General features: G+C 43.7%; 1 protein-coding gene and 1 long non-coding RNA gene across 3 annotated transcripts in view; one reads left to right on the top strand and one right to left on the bottom strand.

Moving 5' to 3' along the window:
* Positions 1 to 10,298, bottom strand: part of METAP1 (methionyl aminopeptidase 1) — a 27,035-nt gene extending 16,737 nt beyond the window's left edge. The window contains exons 1-2 of the mRNA XM_020802925.3: positions 10,060 to 10,298; positions 998 to 1,049 (exon numbers count right to left, since the gene is read on the bottom strand). Coding sequence (XP_020658584.1) covers positions 998 to 1,049; positions 10,060 to 10,173 — 166 coding nt within the window. The 5' untranslated portion in view covers positions 10,174 to 10,298. The remainder of the gene's footprint in view (positions 1 to 997; positions 1,050 to 10,059) is intronic.
* Positions 10,291 to 18,635, top strand: LOC140707634 (uncharacterized). Of its 2 annotated transcripts, none has more exons than XR_013545792.1 (3): positions 10,291 to 10,420; positions 11,195 to 11,325; positions 18,085 to 18,635. It is a non-coding gene; the product is annotated as an uncharacterized LOC140707634 (long non-coding RNA). The 2 variants fall into 2 exon arrangements; XR_013545791.1 differs by lacking the exon at positions 18,085 to 18,635 and adding an exon at positions 13,602 to 13,813.

Here is an 18,635-nt window from a genome sequence, read left to right as displayed (position 1 = left end):
CAAAAAGTAGAAGACTGTCTTCATTTGTTTAAAGATTTGACTTTTCCTCCTCTTCTGTAGGCAGCTTACACAGCTCCATACTTAATTTTGTCTCACAATCCATGTCTGGTCTGCTTTGCATTAATTTTTTCTCGAAAGGCTGTTACTGAAATTGGAGAAATATGCAGCCTAACCTTGAGACTGGAGCAGAACAAAAGAAAAGACCAAATCTTTCACAGCCACACCTGTCTCCAGTATTATCACTGGAATAGATTTGTACTCCAACTTGACAAAGCAAGCTTCAGATTCATATGAATCCCAAATCCACTACAGAAAATCTACAGAACACTCCTGAAGATTCATTAGCAATTTGAATTTGAAGCAGTGTCTCAGAAAAACAGCATGTTTTTTCTACAGGTTCTCCACACAAGGAAAATATCCAGCTGGGAGAAGGGGGGAAGAAAGGAAGGCATATAGTTTTTGATTGGCAGCTCTAGTTTCAAGTCACAGGGAATAAGTTTATTAGAGTTTATTAGACACTCGAAGACTGTAGTGTACAGAGATATCATTATGCACAAAACTTAGAAACCCAGATAGAAGTTTTCAGAAGAAGGGACTAATGCAATGAACCTATATCCAGCCTTTAACATTTTAGATATGGATTTGCATCTCAAAGAATGATTCTCAAGAAGAAGGAGGAGGAGAATCCTTGTACTGGATATAGAACATAATGATCCTAAAGACAAAGCTAGGCTATAGCATTGTCTTGATTTCATTTGGAAGAAAACGTTTTTGTTTAGATAAAAATTGTGTCATTACATAAGTTTATACCAACAGTCTAAAGTGGTTTAGCCCAAACCCAAATTTACACCTTGGTGGAAATTAGTACAGATTTGCTAACATCAACTGACTATTATAATAACAGCCTTCCTCACAATGGCATGAAGTTGTTCTCAACACAATTTGACAGCAAGTCAAGAACAAAATGTGATAAAGTAAAAAAGAAATGCCTGCTTACTTGCTTTCTTGTGTAGCAGCTTGTGAGTAGCCCAACTTCCCTTAAAACATTCCTAAAAGGAAAAATGATATAAAGTTAACAAGGCTTTGAAATATATTAACCTCATACAGATAAAATAGTTCAGTAGGCTGCAATACATTCCACGCAAAAAGTGTCAAGAACTTTGCAGTACAGTTTCATTGTGAACAGAAGCCCACCAAAAACCCTAAAACCATCTGATGAGTGTACAGGCCTATTATACTACTTTTCAAAGGATCTTTAATTTTAATATCAGTTCTGCAGTCATAGTTCTATTTCATATTTTATGTAGCAATGGTGTTTCATTTGGCTACATTGACATTTATAGGAAACATATGAAGTGCAGTCAAATACATTCTTAAACCTTCTAGTACAGTGGTCCCAGCCTTTTTGACTCCGCAGACCGGTTGGGGGGATGGGGTCCATGCATGGGAGGGGAGGGGCATCCCCCACACTCGCACACATGCGTGAAGGGGCAGCGTGCACTTGCAGCATGCGTGGAGCACTCACGCAGTGCATGCACAAAGGGTGGGGCACTTGCGCAGCACGCACGCACAAAGCAAAATGTGCTGCTTATATGCCGCCCCATAGTGCTTCGAGCACTCTCTGGGTGGTTTACAAGTTAATTATGCAGGCTACATATTGCCCCCCCCCCAGCAAGCTGGGTACTCATTTTACCGACCTCGGAAGGATAGAAGGCTGAGTCAATCTTGAGCCGGCTACCTGGGGTTGAACCCCAGGTCGTGAGTACAGTTTTGGCTGCAGTACAGCGGTTTAACCACTGCGCCACGAGAGCTGTGTGGGAGGGCATGCGGGGGGAAGGCGTGCGGGAGATCTGTCTACACGGCCTGGTCCGGCCAAGGCCACGGACTGGCACCAGGCCACAGATCGGGAGTTGGGGATCCCTGTTCTAGTATATATGTGCAGTGGAAGCACAGGGTGGTAAAGTAAAATACTTCTATGACAGAAGAACACAAGTAAACATTCATACTTCATTTTCTTCCTCATTATTTGTTCATGTTTTCCATTATTCTATTTTTTTCTATTCTAAATAGTAAGAAGAATCAGTAACAGAGTCCAACAGAGGAATAGATCGCCTTGGTCTCTCTTTCAACAGAGATTTTTAAGCAGAGATTGGATGGTTGTATGCCACAGATGCTTTAGATGTGGGTTACTCCAGTGGCAGAGGGTTTAACTAGACAACTTTTGGGGTACCTTGTGTGATTATTTTGCTCCTTGAGCACAACACATATTTAATAACATTTTGATACAGCATTAAACAAAATGTAGAAAAATGAATAGAGTTCCTATTACTGTAATCTCCACAAATCCTTAATTCTCCTGGAAAATGACTAGTTGATTCACTTCCCATTCTTCTCTCTTGTTTCCAGATTCCACTAGAGACAGGCATTTTGTATTCGTATCTCGGGGATACAAATGACTCGCCGAACCGCAGGGGCCCAATTCCCTCTCCCAGAACTGGCTGGGCAACTCACCAGGCCCCCATGTGACACTCGCTGGCGCACCAATCCCAGCAGGAGCCTGATCAACCCTTCCCCGCCTGTCCATGCAGCCAACGACTGAGTGGGGAGACTCCCTATCCTGCCTCCACACCAAGATGCCGCAAGTCCTTCCTGTATCCCCAAGATATTAATATGAAGTAACCATCTCTAGATTCCACCAAAGAACAAATAAGGCCAAATTTACTAACAATACCAATTTAGCAGTTAAATTTATTATACTTCTACTGTACAGTCTATGTACTTATGTTCTTCCTCTAAATATGCCATCAGATTTCATATGAATATTCTCCCAGTATGATGAATATTTCATCACCACATATTATTTTACTTTTCTGTTCTCACAAGCAATGCAACAGGATTTCCAGCACTGGAGAATATTCTTTGTTCACTATCCACTGATGTTATTCCTGTTAACACCAAAACATGGATTTCACAACTAAATGTGAGATGGACCATCTCTCTTCTCCCTGTTCTGTTTAGTAGAGTTCATCTGAACATTAATTTCACATTGCAGTTCTTGAAATGAAATGGAAATATAGCCTAACCCCTTTCCTTAGCATGATAGCATCAATGATCCACTTGGGCAGAAATGTTGCCTTGCAGCAGAAAGACCATAGCAAAGAGGCCATCCCACCTGCCCTTAGCAGGGATTTACAGAAGTTTGGCCATCTAATGAGAAGAAAAGACTCCCTGGAAAAGACCCTGATGTTGGGAAAGTGTGATGGCAAGAGGAGAAGGGGACGACCGAGGATGAGATGGCTGGACAGTGTCTGCGAAGCAACCAACATGAACCTGACACAACTCCGGGAGGCAGTAGAAGACAGGAGGGCCTGGCGTGCTCTGGTCCATGGGGTCACAAAGAGTCGGACACGACTAAACGACTAAACACACACACACACACACAGCCACCAGGAAAGCTTTTCCTTACCAAGTGAGCCTCTGGTGGTGGGATGAAGGACTTTTCTTGTAGGCCAGTGGAGATAATGGCATTTCAGTCAAACTATTTAAAATCTCAGCAGTGGCCAGAGGATTGGAAAAGATCAGTCTACATACCAATCCCAAAGAAGGGCAGTACCAAAGAATGCTCCAACTACCGTACAACGGCACTCATTTCACACGCTAGCAAGGTAGTGCTCAAAATCCTCCAAGGTAGGCTTCAGCAGTATGTGGACCGAGAACTCCCAGAAGTACAAGCTGGATTTCAAAGGGGCAGAGAAACTAGAGATCAAATTGCTAACATGCACTGGATTATGGAGAAAGCCAGAGAGTTCCACAAAAACATATACTTCTGCTTCATTGACTACACAAAAGCCTTTGACTAGTGTGGACCACAGCAAACTATGGCAAGTTCTAAAAGAAATGAGAGTGCCTGACCACCTTATCTATCTCCGGAGAAATCTATATGTGGGACAGGAAGCAACAGTTAGAACTGGATATGAAACAACTGATTGGTTCAAAATTGGGAAAGGAGTACAACAAGGCTATATATTGTCTCCCTGTTTATTTAATTTATATGCAGAATACATCATGCGAAAGGCTGGACTGGAGGAATCCCAAACCGGAATTAAGATTGCCGGAAGAAATCTCAACAACCTCAGATATGCAGATGATACCATTCTGATGGCAGAAAGTGAGGAGGAATTAAAGAACCTCTTAATGAGGGTGAAAGAGGAGAACGCCAAAGATGGTCTGAAGCTCAACATCAAAAAAACTAAGATCATGGCCACTGGTCCCATAACCTCCTGGTAAACAGAGGCAGTGACAGATTTTACTTTCTTGAGCTCCATGATCACTGCAGATGGTGACAGCAGCCACGAAATTAAAAGATGCCTGCTTCTTGTGAGGAAAGCGCTGACAAACCTAGACAACATCTTAAAAAACAGAGACATCACCTTGCCGACAAAGGTCTGCATAGTCAAAGCTATGTTTTTTTCCAGTAGCGATGTATGGAGGTGAGAGCTGGACCATAAAGAAGGCTGAACGCCAAAGAACTTCTGCTTTTGGAGGAGACTCTTGAGAGTCCCCTGGACTGCAAGGAGAACAAACCTATCAATTCTAAAGGAAATCAATCCTGAGTGCTCACTGGAAGGACAGATCCTGAAACTGAGGCTCCAATACTTTGGCCATCTCATGGAAGAGACCCTGATGTTGGGAAAGTGTGAAGGCAAGTGGAGAAGGGGACAATAGAGGACAAGATAGTTGGACAGTGTCATCAAAGCTACCAACATGAATTTGACCAAACTGCGGGAGGCAGTGGAAGACAGGAGGGCCTGGCATGCTCTCCATGGGGTCACGAAGAGCCAGACACAACTTAACGACTAGACAGCAACATGTTCTAGCAATCCCTTGCTTGCATTATCACAATGGCAGCTTTTGGAATGGCATGGAAACGTAAGTTGGTCCCAAACAGTGTAATCAAACTGCTATGTGAGATATGACAGTAGAATTATGTAAGGCAAAATCCTGTTGGGTAACTGCTCCCAGCTCAACTCAGATGAGGCACTAGAAATGGCTTTTCTCCACTAATTAAAGGCTTCTTATCCCCTAATTTTAGGTTCTAAGGCTCCCTCAGGCTCCCTTTTACCTTGGGGAAGGCTTTGGGATCAGGATCACCATTGCTGATCCAGCAGTAATTTTTTCCTTCAATGGGCTCCCCTGTCCCCTGGCTCACAATGGTTTCCCCAAGCAAAAAAAAGAGCCCAAGAGAGACTTGGAATCTAAAAAAAATAATAGGAAGCTTTTACTTAGTGGAAATTAAATTTTTCTGGTGCCTGAATCTAGTTGTGCCAAGCTGTACCAGATACAAATTTGAGCAACAGTATTTTGTCCATTATTTCAGTACCTTGTATCCCCACCTGGGACTGATGTGTTTATAGGACAAAGTCAATATGCATTAAAGCCCTAAAAAGCTTGGGGTCAGGGTTTCTGGTGGAATTCCTTTGATTATCTGGAACCACTGCTGATAGATGGAAGCAGGTTTGGACTAAGCCTGGGACACTTGGATTTAAGATATAGGCATTCATTGCCTGAGAGTAATAAGTAAGACAATGACCTCAAAGAGACACAGAATGAACTGAATAAACAGCAAAGCCAGCTTGCTCATTAAAACCAGTTATTGCTACTCAAATTAAGTTTGCTATTCGTTTTAGGTGCTTTGTTTGAAGATTATAAAATCATTTATGATCTCAACTTGAAAAACACATGGACAACCTCTGTTTTCTCATGTTCCAGCCTCATTCAGACAGAACAAAGAACCCATGAACTATGTAAAATTATGGCTTTTTGTTCACAAGTGTTATTTTGGTGCAAACTGCCTGGCAGTCCTTCCCCAGCACAGAAACTAAACAGGGTTGGGTAATTTGGTGCATCCCCAGATATTTTAAACTACTGTACAATACCCTTAACTTCCAGCCATTGGTCATTCTGGCTCACATGTCAAAAGTAATAAGCTCTCTTATAGTTAAACAGAGACTCCTACTTTGTCACTCCCCTATTAAACCAGAGTGCCAAATCATCTACTGTCTGACACTGGTTTTCCAATGGGGATCAAAAAGCCAACAGTTCAGTTCAGGTTTAACAGAAATGGGTTTTTAAAATATTCTCTTTAGGTTTTTGCTGGTTTAGCTGTTATCACGGATGGCGGGGGGAGGGGGCCAAAGAGGTGTGATGAGAATTTGATTAGTATCCTCAGCAATTCTAGCTTATTGTTCATCCACACATGGATGCTATCTACATTCATACTGTACATTCCCCAGGCAAGGGGCCAGTAGTTTTGATCCTGGAACCCACTAAATGCAAAGTATTCTACATAACAAATAGTATAGAAGGTAATCTAGGCTTGCACATACAAGTCAGAACCACAAGAAGGATAAACTGCCTTCGTTCCCTATACAGTGGTGCCTCGTATTATGAGCGCTCCGTTTTACGACAAAATCACTTTACGTTGAAGGTTTTGCGATTGCAAAACAATGCTTCTTATGGGGGAATTTCGCTTTGCGATGATCGGTTCCCTGCTTCGGAAACCGATTCTCGCAAAGCGATGATTTTCGGCCAGCTGATCGGTGGTTTCAAAATGACAGCCCGGTAAAAAACATGGCTCCCCGCTCTTTTCTGGGACGGATTCCTTGCTGCACAGGCAGCAAAAATGGTCGCGCTATGGAGGATCTTCGCTGGACGGTGAGTTTCAAGCCCCTAGGAACGCATTAATCAGGTTTTAATGCGTTTCTATGGGCTTTTTAATTTCGCATTACAATGTTTTTGTTCTATAGCGATTTCGCTGAATGCGAGACACCACTGTATTGGGAGAAAGGTGGAATATGAATTAAATACTTTTCTTCAAAATAATAACAAATTAAAAATAGAATAAGAATATCTCATTCTAATAATCAGCAAGCATTGGAAAAGAACTCTGTCCAAGAACCCTGAGAGCCACTGTCATGTATTAGATAATACTGAACACATTGTGCAAGAATTACAACCTATAATAAAGCAGCTTCCTATATCCCTATGTTCTTATTTTATTACCATGACTCTTACTTACATCTACACCATACTGTCTTGGTGTGAGGGTTCAACTTTAGGCTCCTTCTTTCATTCAAATAAATCAGGAGATTTTTGTAATTTAGAAACAGGTGTGATGTTTATTGGTGTGTTCAACAAATAACCGATGTCAACAAAATTGTTCCAATTTTCTTCCTTCTGACAACGGGTCAATCAGGGGCTTCCATTCTTCATCTAGGAATGAGTTTCCTTCACCAGAGTTCCATGGATCCGGCCAGTCCACCAATAAGTTCAGGTTCACTGTCTGTCCTGCTTCACTTTCCAACAGGGGCATGGCGTCGTCGTCCCCATCATCCACCCACATGAAACATCCAACGGGTGTGTGGGTCATCCAGGGTCCTCCCTGTATCCCTTCCTCCTCATTTTGCTCACCCTCCATTCCAGTTTCTCTCTCTGCTCTCTCTTTCTCCTCTCTTAGTTTTCTCCGCCACTCTCTGGTTTCTGTTTCTCCCCAATAAGAGGGTCTCAGAAGGATCTCTCTCCTTTTCCTGCAGTCCGCCTCCTCCTTAGGGACCCTCAATCTTTCCCATGCTCCGGTCCAAGGGTCCTCCATCCAGACTCACTCTCAACCTGGTGGCAATTGTTCCTCCCTCCTTTTTATATCTGCTGTTCCCGCCTCTATCTCCACTCTCTTCTTCCACTCTACTCCCGCCGTTTTTCCCTGCGTTCTTTCAACCGTTAATTCTCCCTCTACTTCCCATGTATCTGTCCCTCGCTGTTCTGATCTCTTGGAAGGTGAGATAGGCAAGGTCTATATGTCTTTCTCTGCTGTCAGGGGGAGGGACAGCATTCCTGCGAGAGGGCTACCCCTCTTGCGCCAGCTCACACTTGCCTTTGGGGGATTCTGGTGAAGAATTTATCTATCTCTGGATAGGCATGAAAGGCAGATTCCTATCATCTACCTGTTGCAGCACAGATATCCAACATTAGATGCTGGCTCCTTAACCATTCTGAACTTTGGGCAGCCAGGGAAACTGGAATGGCAACACCAGTTCATAAAAGCCATCATTTTAAGACTCCCTTGACTCAAGGATTGTATAAAACTAGAATATAAAGATTGAAAGATAGTTGAAAGCATCTGCAATACATTTCTAGATCCCTGTTAAGTAGTTTTTGCCTCATAACCTCTAGTATTTATCTCTTTCAAAACCTTATATTACATCTCTTCTAAACATAACTGTAATTTTAATTTTACACACTCCCACTGAAAGTTCATGGACATCAAACTACTCCAGATATTTAGCTGGTTCACTTACATTCATTCCAAAATATTTTGCCTCGAGGAACTAAAATGTGCAAAGCGTATGAATGTATGCGACAAAAAGACATCTGAATCAGGCCTTCAACACAGCAAGTTACAAAAATCTAGCACTGAGTGTCTGTACAACGCTTAAGCTATTTTAAAATATTATTTGAAAGATTCTGCTCCACCCACCATTTTTAAAAAAGCAATCAGCGATAAAATGCTCCTTAAGGAAGACACTGTTGACATAGTATCAGTACAGGTTAGAAAACCTCTGCCCCCACCTATTAAAGGAATAATCATAACAGCATGCCTTCAAGACAGTTCTGACTCATGGCAGCCCTTTCCAAGGCTTTCTAGGTAGAAAATACACAGAGATGGTTTATCATTCCCTTCTTCTGGGTCACCCTGGAACTGTGCAGCCTGCTCTGGATTACACAGGCTGGCTCTTCTCAGGGGAAACACAGTGGAGAATTAAATCCCAACCTCTGGCTCTGCAGCCAGATACCTAACTCACTGAGCTATCCAGCCAGTTCTATAAAAGGAAGGTGCCACAATTCAAAACTGACTAGATACTGAATCTGTGGGAGTTTGTGGCAACTGAACAGAGAAGGCAATGAACTCTACACATGATCTGAGTTACCCTTTTAGATTAAGACAGTGTTCTAGTAGGGCTAACTGAGGTGAAAAATTAAAGAGTATCAGGGCTGAGACAGAAATCTGTTTTGGGCAAACAGTATCACTAAAATTGTATTTCTCTCAACAGGGTTTAGGGAAAAACTCAGGCACAATTCATCGCAAAATGTATTAAAATGCCTGAAATATCAAAACAATCCCTTCTAGCCAGACAGGAAAAACACAGCCCCCTTCCTTCTCTGAAAACGTCCTGTGGATCTTGATAAAAGGGTGGGGGGGGAGTGATAGATAAAATAACTGTTGAGTTTCGAAACACAAAATGAGGACCACTGCAGCCTTTCTCTAGCTTCCTTGTAAGTAGAAGGGCAACGAAATACGTACTGTAAATAGCTTCTTGTCATGCACATTTTTCTTACTGTTGTAAAAGGGGAGTCCAGACATATTTTTCCCCTACAGACGATTTCGACTTGTTTTAAAAAAAAGATCCTAAAAGGGCACCGCTTGAGCAGAGGAAACCAACTCTGTAAAAAGTGGTGTATGGGGGCAGTAAAGCGTTTTGAGGCTTCAAACCTTCTCTCAGGGACAAGAAGGAAGCAAAGGAAGCAAACTTGAGGGGAACACGGAGAGAGCCCGGGTCACAAAACAACAACAACCCCAAAACATACCAAAAAAGAGAGGTTAAAAAATCGCAGCGCAAGGGGACGCGGGAGGGACCAGCTTTGAAATCAGCCGCGCTTACTTTCGAGTAACGCGTGCTCTGGCTGCAAAGAGGGAAGGAAGGCCCAGCAACCCCTTCACACGCCCTGAGTCACACCTGCCGCCGCCCCCTCGGAGCCTCGGGCTCTTTCGCAGGCCCTCCCAGGGCTGTCCGGGAAAAAGACCGGCAGCTGCTTTTCTGACCGGACTAGGAACCGGACGCAGGCTTAAGGGCAGAGCCTTGCAGCAGCAGCAGCAACGGTAGCCTGACGGGCGACTGCCCGAGAAGGCGAAGAAACCAACGAGCTACACCACGCTTGCTGCTGCTTCTCCTCCTCCTCTTCTGGCAGGCCCAAAGGCGCCCGCCCGCTTCGGGGCTTACTTACCTGCGAGCAGAAATAGGAGCCCTGGATGCCTAGCTTGATGCAGGTGGGGCACTGCAGCTTGGCCTCGCTGCTGCAACCGGCCGTCTCGCACACTCGGGGCTCCACGGCCGCCATGCTGCTTGCTCTTGCCGCCGCCACAGGAGCGACCCAGGCAAGCGGAAGCAACCGGGAAAGGGAGGAGAGAAAGGCGGAACTCTCTCCGCCCGGAGAGTCTCCGGGCTGAACCGGGGAGGAGCTCCGAGGCCTAGTAGGCAGGCTGGCTGGCTGGCTGGCTATCCAGCCCTGCTTGCTACTCTGGGTGGCTCCGCCCGCAGCAGCGAGCGGGCGCTGACTGAGGCGATGAGGAGAAGGAGAACGACGGGTGAGGGGATGAATTTCGGACGTCTTCCATTCTGTCAGGCCTCGACCTCTTGTTTTTATTCTTCCCCCCCCCTCCTTGCTTAATGGTTGGGCTTAGTCCTCCGAGAGCGTACCCAGTGATACTGAGTAGGCAGGCTTGTCTCTGGGCATGTTCAGAGTGCGTTTTCCTCACCACTGAAGGTGTGCTGTGGATATTTGCAGTAGAGCAGATTTTACAGGGCAAGCTTCTTGGGCTACATCAGTCCCGTTTCAGAATTTAAGCTCACCCACAATGTGCTTAATATACACTATCTCTGGAGGCACAAATGTTGAAGCTGAAGCTGTCCTACTTAGGGCACATCCTGAGAAGCCAGGATCCCCTGGAAAAGACAATAATGTTGGAAAAGGTGGAGGGCAGCAGGAAAAAAAAGGAAGACTGAATACAACGGTGGTTCCCAAACTAGGGTACTGTACATGTAACCCCAGGGGTACGAACCAAGGCATTTAGGGGTATGAGGAAAAAAATTGAATAATGGCCAAAAAAGGGGGCACATATGTCAACAATGTAAGACAAGATAACATCAAAAGTTGTTAAATGAATTGAACATCATGGAGAAGCAGACTTTCTTCAAAGCCCCATTCCCTCGCTTTGTTATTTTGGCAAATGGTGAGTGAGGGGTCCCTCCCTTAATAATTGTCGTTTTGGGAGTGAGAAGGACACTCCTTCTAAATAATCCTTGGCTCTTGGCCGTGTGGTATATCTACATGCAGTAATTTATGGCTTATGTTGTTTTAGGGTACTGTTGTAAACATTCATCTGGGAGACAGAAAACAGACAGCAGGCTCTTCTCTCCCCCAGCCCCCATCTTTGCTCAAGCCTCCACTCCTACTGCACAGTCCAATGGCAAGGACAAGTAGAGACCTATAGTAAGTACATCATTTAAAAAAACCATTGTAACAATGAACCACCCCAAAAATAGTTTGGCACTCCAAAAAGGAACATCACCCTCAATACCTTCAAAGGTTTATATATGGATACTGTAGTCCATGTGCAACCAATGAAATCTGTCTCTTACTGGCCTGTGCATAGAAGAGCCTATTTAGGGAGGAGGAACCAAAAGGGGTGCATCCTACCCCTGCTGAGACTAATGCTGACATTCAACATAGTACAACAATGCCTACTGTGTCTACATGTTCTAGCCAATGTTGACCCTTTGTCCTCATTCCTCTTGTATTTGCCACATGCTGATGGGTCTGGGACCCAAACCTTGTGTTCCCTTTAGGCACAGGACGCCCTTGTAAATGCACAGTTGCCAGCCATACAGCAGTACCAATGCTTTTCTGCTTTCTGGCTCTCACAAGACCACCTCACACCCTCCCAGTGGCCACAGGACACAGCTAGCTTTCTGTGTCACTTTTTGCCCAGAAGAACATGAATGTCTTAGGGCAGAGAATGTCCATGGAGGATTTTGTCTGCTGCCTGGATGCTCTTGAGGCTGCAGTCAGAGTCCATAGGGCCAAGCTGGGCTTCTCACTGTTATCCAGCCCAGGAGGCCAGGACTACCATTCATCTTGGTTTCAACTGAAACCATACAGTGGACCCTTGACTTACAGACGGCTTGACTTACAGACTTTTTGAGTTACAGACTTCTCTGGCCGCAAAATTTAGGTTTGACTTGCAGCCTGAGAATTGACTTACAGACCAGAAAAAAACCAAAATGGAACAAAAACGGCCTGTTACGGGATTAATCGGTTTTCAATGCACTGTAGGTCAATGGAGACTTGACCTACAGACTTTTTGACTTGAGAACCGCCTTCCAATACGGATTAAGTTCTCAAGTCAACACCCCACTGTATCTTTGGAGTATGTGGTGAAGCACATTGAGTCCCTTGAGGTGAAGCTGGAAGCCTTGTACACATACAAGTACATACACAGTACATGTGACATAATAGTCCCTTGCAAGCAGTACATATAGAACTGGTTATTTTGAGGGCCTGCCATGCTCTGCTGCATTGGCAAAGGAATGTAACTTCTGTGTGTGGCTGGCAAAGTAGGATTGGAACTGGTGCTTAGAATGTAAAAGCCAACAATTATCTTTTCATTGCACACAATTTAGAAGAGAAGAGTGAGTATTCTGGAAAAAGTGGCAGATGGAGGTGATTAAATACCTAACCACCAATGCATGCCTCCCCCCCTTCTTTCTTTGGGTTCTTTATTTTCTGTTCTCTAAAGATTTCTTATGTAAATACAAGCAAAGGTATGGTGAGGTTAACCTGCCCCTTGCTGTATATGTGTTATATTTGTGTACCTGTAAATAAATACATTTCTTTGTTAATTACAATTTTAGGACTGCAGGGGAAGTTGGCTGTTTTAGACCAGTGTAAAATAATGCCCCCTTATCCACCTTTCAGGACTACATGATTTAGGCAAGCAATATGGATATTGCTGGAAAAAGTTCCTAAGTGCCATAGTGCGTAGCGAGATGGGAAGACGAGCAATAAAAAGACACCTGACAAGGCCAGGTGTGATTATTCTGCATTCTGGCCTTGGGCAATGCAGATACATGTGTGCCAAAACCTGAAGATAAAAAAAGTATCCCCCACCCCCTACCATTTGTATGTCATGAAGAGAGAGACTCCATTCCTTCCCCTGGCAACTGGGGTGAGAGAATATTGCAGCAAAGTCTCCCTCCTCTATGCTGATGACCAGCAGCTGTGGATTGAATTCAATCTAAGAAGCAGCCACATGATCTAGTGGGTGGAGCAGTCAGAAGGGAGTCATGGGAGTTTTTGAGAGTGACTGCAGTCTCTTCCTGTAGTTTAAGGAAGCCCTGAGTCACTGCAGTGGTCCTGGTGGCCAGAGAAATATGTGCAAATCACAAATGGCCATGGTATTGGTAGATGGAAGAGTCAGCAAGAGAGTAATGGGGCGCTCCTGGGTTGCTGCTGGTCAGGCTTAGTATCCTCTTCGGTTGTTTAACATAGCCCCAAGTACTGTAAAGGTCCTGGGAACCACAAAATATGAGCAGCACAAAAAGTAGCCATGTTACCTAGTGGGTAGAGCAGTCCACACATGGGAGTGTTCCTGGATGGCTGCAAGTCAGCTGCTGGTCAGGGCCAGTCCCTTCCTGTACTTTGATAAAACCCTACATTTCCATATAAGTCCTTCATTGTTCTGCCCTGTTTCTTTTGTTCTACATCAGCTGTGCTTATGACTGCTGCCTTATAGAGGTATACCAACCCCTGATGAACTCCAGCAGATGAGACGATTCCCATCATATGTGTGCATGTTTGTATGTGGATGGAAACCTTTGGCAACCTGTACCTTCATTGCTACCACTGTACAACCCTTTAAACAGTCCCAAAACTTGACAGCAAACCATAAAAGGAAAGCCAAAGATCAGCAAGAAAAGAAGGCAATATTAAAGGAAGGACAGTTTGTGGACACATAGTGAACCACATCAGATTGTGGGACCGGTATGAACTCTGGCATCGAAACATCCCAGCCAACTAAACTGGATGTAGTCACAAGAGGTCCACAACCTGGTGCCAGTCCGGTACCAGATCTCCCACCCTTGCACACACTCCCACCCCCTGCACAGCCCCTTCACGTGTGCACGCACGAGTGCCCCCCACCCCTTTGCAAGTGCCCCTGAGTGCCTCCCTGCCCTTCACGTATGCATGTGAGTGTGTGTCCCCTGTGCAAATGCCCCCTGCTCCTTCACACGTGCACGAGTATGCATGGACCCGCTCCTTCACGCGAATGTGGGGGGTTGCCCTGCTTTTCCCGTGGAGTTAAAAAGGTTGGGGACCACTGCTCTAGAACAACCATTCTCAATGAAGGGCCTGGCACATTTGAAGAGGGGCACAGGCTGGAAACAGTTCTTCACACACCACCTTATGAGACTTACATAGTCTTGATTTGGCCTATATTTCTTTCATATTGTGTTCATGGCCATAGCAAGAAAAGAAAAGGTGAGAATGACTCCTAAAACAGAATCATAAATAAGGACACTCTAAGCATATATATTAGTGAATAAGACTTAATAAGTACATTGAGATTTATTCCCAAGTAAGGGGGGAACGTGGTGGCACTGTGGGTTAAACCACTGAAGGCTCTGTGCTGCAAGATCAGAAGACCTGCAGTCGTAAGATGGAATCCATGTGACGGAATGAGCCCCCGTCACTTCTTCCAGCTCCCGCCAACCTAGCAGTTCGAAAGCATGCAAAATGCAAAAAAATGTGAGTAGATAAATAGGTACCACCACGGTGGGAAGGTAACGGTGTTCCATGTCTAGTTGTGCTGGCCACGTGACCACGGAAAATTGTCTTTGGACAAACGCTAGCTCTATGGGTTAGAAATGGAGACGAGCACCGCCCCCTAGAGTTGGACACAACTGGACAAATTGTCACGGGGAACCTTTACCTTTACCTATGCTTAGCATTTCATGAAACAGCTGAATCCTGCATGTACTAATTTGGAAATAAAATGTGTTGGTTCCAAGTCCTATTCAAGCCATGATATTTTATTTATTTATTTAAAGTATTTTTATCCCACCCTTTTCCTTAAAAGGACCCAATGTGGCTTGCAACATTAAAAGGACAACGTTTAGAGGCTAAAAACAGTGTACAAATATTTTTTAAAAATCAAATAAGTATCGTATTAAAACAGTAAATAATACTTAGACATTTTAAAATGAAAGAGAACAACAATTAATTGAAAAATTAATCATTACTTAAATCTTACTTCATGTTTTTCAGTTAGAATTGGCCATCACAAAGTTAGCCCAAAGCCTGGTCATTAAAGCCCAAAGCCTGCTATGTATTTTAGAAACTGTTATAAAGGGTAAGAGAAAGCACTTTGTCACTGAGTGTTTATTTGTCAAGTGTTTATGAGAATATTTCCATGTACAGGTAGTCTTAAATTAGCACATTCCATCATCAATCCAAATGGAAACTGCAGCTAAGAAATCAGAAGATGGAGATTCTGAAGGACAGCAATGAAGGAATTAGAAAATATAATCAAGTGTAAAGATGTGTCACTGGAGGCCAAGACCAAGATCATTCACATTCATGTATTTCCAATCACCATGTATTGGTGTAAAAACTGGACAGTAAAGAAAGCCGACAGGAAAAAAATATTTTTATGAAATATGGTGTTGGAAGAGAGCTTTGTATAAACCCCGACCACTGGTTCTTAACCTTGGGTTACTCAGGAGTTTTGGACTGCAACTCCCAGAAGCCTTCACCACCAACTGTGCTGGCTGGGGTTTCTGGGAGTTGCAGTTCAAAAACATCCGAGTAACAAAGGTTAAGAATCACTGCCCTAGACTGCCAGAAGGACAAACAAATGGGTTGTAGAGCAAATGAAGCCTGAACTACCTCTGGAGACAAAAATGATGAAACTAAGGCTGTTCTACTTTGGGCAATGTGATGCACCCCTCACGTGTCCCCAGGTTGTTTCACTAGCCTGAGGCCCACAACACGTTCTCTCCTTTCTGCTGCCACCAGTTGACCTCTGTCAACACCCTTTAATTAGAAAGATTGAGGTCCTAGCTGAGTATAAAGTTGAACAACACAGGTTTATTGATTACAGTTCCCTTAAGCAGGTTCTTCACAGACTTTAATGTATTAGATTAGTAATAACGTTTCACTCTTAATTCTCTTAGCTCTCTATAAGATCCACAATCTTAACTCCTAACTCTGCCACACTCTCTAACTACCACAGACTAACTTCTACTTCAGATTCTCATCTCTGACTCTCATTGACTGACTTCCCACGTCAGATTCTTTCATGATCTTTTTCTAACTCTACTCTTGACTAACTTTTCCAGACTCTTGACTCACCCCTCCCTTCTAGTTTCTCTGGCTCCGCCTCCCAACAGCTCACATTGGTACATGTAAATAATCTTCTACATGAGCCAGGGCAGGGTAATCACCACAGGCACATTATGAAAACAACAAGATTTTCTGGAAAAGACAAAAATCTTAGCAAATATTGAAGGCAGCAGGAAACGAGGAAGACCAGATATGGGATAGATTGTGACTCCATAAAAGAAGCCACAGGCTTGAGTTTGCAAAAGTTGAGCAGGCCTGTTGAGAACAGGACACTTTGGATATCTATCATTCATAGGGTTGCCATGAGTTGAAGGCAACATGACGGCACATAACAACAAAAACACATCTCTGATGCAGCAATTACAGTAGGTATATGGAAAATTCATGCCTTAGTATTATTAATACATTCTGTTTTTCCTAGGCTTGTTATCTCATTTTGACTTCGGCTTAATCATATGTGATTAGATAATATAATTCATGGTGATTCACACTGATCTAGTCAACAGCATCTGCTTGCTTACAGTGAACTGAATAAATTAATTTTTTCCGGTATATTCAGCAATATTAGTTTGTTCTGAATATTCCTAAATAGATTATAGTATTTCTAACATATATTGTACAAAGATCTGTATAATGTCTGTGTCTTCCTCCAACATCACCTGTGGAACCTTTCCCCCGACTCCTAGTCTAGAGTTCATACCTCTCCTGATTTCAAATGCCTGAAAGAGTATTTATTGGTTACCTTGACAATTTCAGGGAAAATGTGTTTCATAAACAGGATGGCATTGCTTGTACTCCAGAATCACCAGAGGAAGTCTTAAATCAGTGACAGTTTGCCAGTGCTGCTGATGTTTTTTCCACTGTGCACATGGAGTGGCATAACAGGATCTCAAGCATTGTCTTAGATATTCTAGAAACCAGTGGTGATTCTAAAATGCCCAGGTGTATCCAGCATTTTGGTAGATCAGGCTGAGATACCCAGTACAGTGTGCACCGTCTTGTCCTGTTTTATTGAATTGGTTTCAGCCAGTAACATCTGAGGTTTTCCAGTGCTTACTTGTTTTAGGTCTACCATCACCACTCTCAATTTTTGTCCGGGTTGGCTGGTAAGCAGCCAAGGAATTGACAGTGGAATGGGCCACCAACATCATAAACTCCTGGTTGTTGTGGGTTTTTTTGGGCTCTTTGGCTGTGTTCTGAAGAACATGGCCATAGAGCCCAAAAAACCCACAACAACCATTAGATCCCGGCCGTGAAAGCCTTCGCCAATATCATTAACTCCTCTTTGCAGGAATAAGCCTTATCTTCATGCTTAAAGGAAATTATTATTAGGCCTATTCTGAAAATGCCAAATCTTGCAACAGGCGATTTGAACGTTAGGCCTGTCCCAAATGTTCCATTCACCAGCAAGTTGATCAAGAGGGTGGTGGCACACCATTTGCAGGCATTCTTGGAAGAAACTGACTCTTTGAACCCAGATCAAATCTGGGTTCAGGTCGTGGCATGGCACTGAGATGGCACTGGTTGCACTCCAACTTAAGGGAGTCTATGATCCTGTTGGTCTTCCTTGATCTCTGTGCCACTTTCAATATTGTCAACCATGGAATCCTCCTGAATAGGCTGCTTCGGTCCTTCCTTAATGGTCAACTCCAGAGACTTCAACTTGGGGAGATTGTTTCAACTCTGTGGAATCTCAGTTGTGGTTCCCCACAGGGGGTCAATCATCTCCTCAATGCTGTTTAACATCTATATAAGGCCTCTAAGAAATGTCATCAGAAGATCTGAAGCTTCGTGTCATAAATATGTGGATAAATACATAGCTCTATCTCTTCCTTAATTCATCTGCAGTGAATGCCATCCAGTGTCTAGAAAGATGCCTGGCTGCAATTCAACAAGGAATAACAGGCTGAAGCAGAATCCAGACATGATGGAAATCATGTTGTTCATGTTGGCTCCATCTACCTGTCTGGGATGTATCAACTCTAAACTTGGAGGATTTACCCTCCCTGTTAAGGATCAGATGCATAGTCTGGGCATGGTTGTCAGGAAATTGTAATTTTGTAGGCCTGAACCTGGATTAGATGTAACATTAATGAGCTGCCATAATGAACAGATGTGTGACTGCTGAGTCACTGTGACGGAGAAAAAGGATGATGCAATGTCTGGAGAAGAGGTGACACCCAGGTGGAGAAGATGATGTAATGTGTCCTGTGATTGGACAGAAGAAGCTCTGTAAATGTATATAAGACAACAGTGTAGACATTAATGTATTCTTCTCCTTATATCACTTGCTGCTACCCTCTATGCCAGTTTGTCTGATGACTGCCTGCTACGCCGAAGTGCTGCCAGTTTGTATATTTGTATATTTTGTACAATACACGTGTCTTGCTATAGAAGAA

This window comes from Pogona vitticeps, chromosome 5, assembly GCF_051106095.1.
Source record: "Pogona vitticeps strain Pit_001003342236 chromosome 5, PviZW2.1, whole genome shotgun sequence".
NCBI classification, from domain to species: Eukaryota; Metazoa; Chordata; class Lepidosauria; order Squamata; family Agamidae; genus Pogona; species Pogona vitticeps.
The sequence above is the reverse complement of the archived record's forward strand: the minus strand, read 5'-3'. Positions and strand labels throughout refer to the sequence as shown.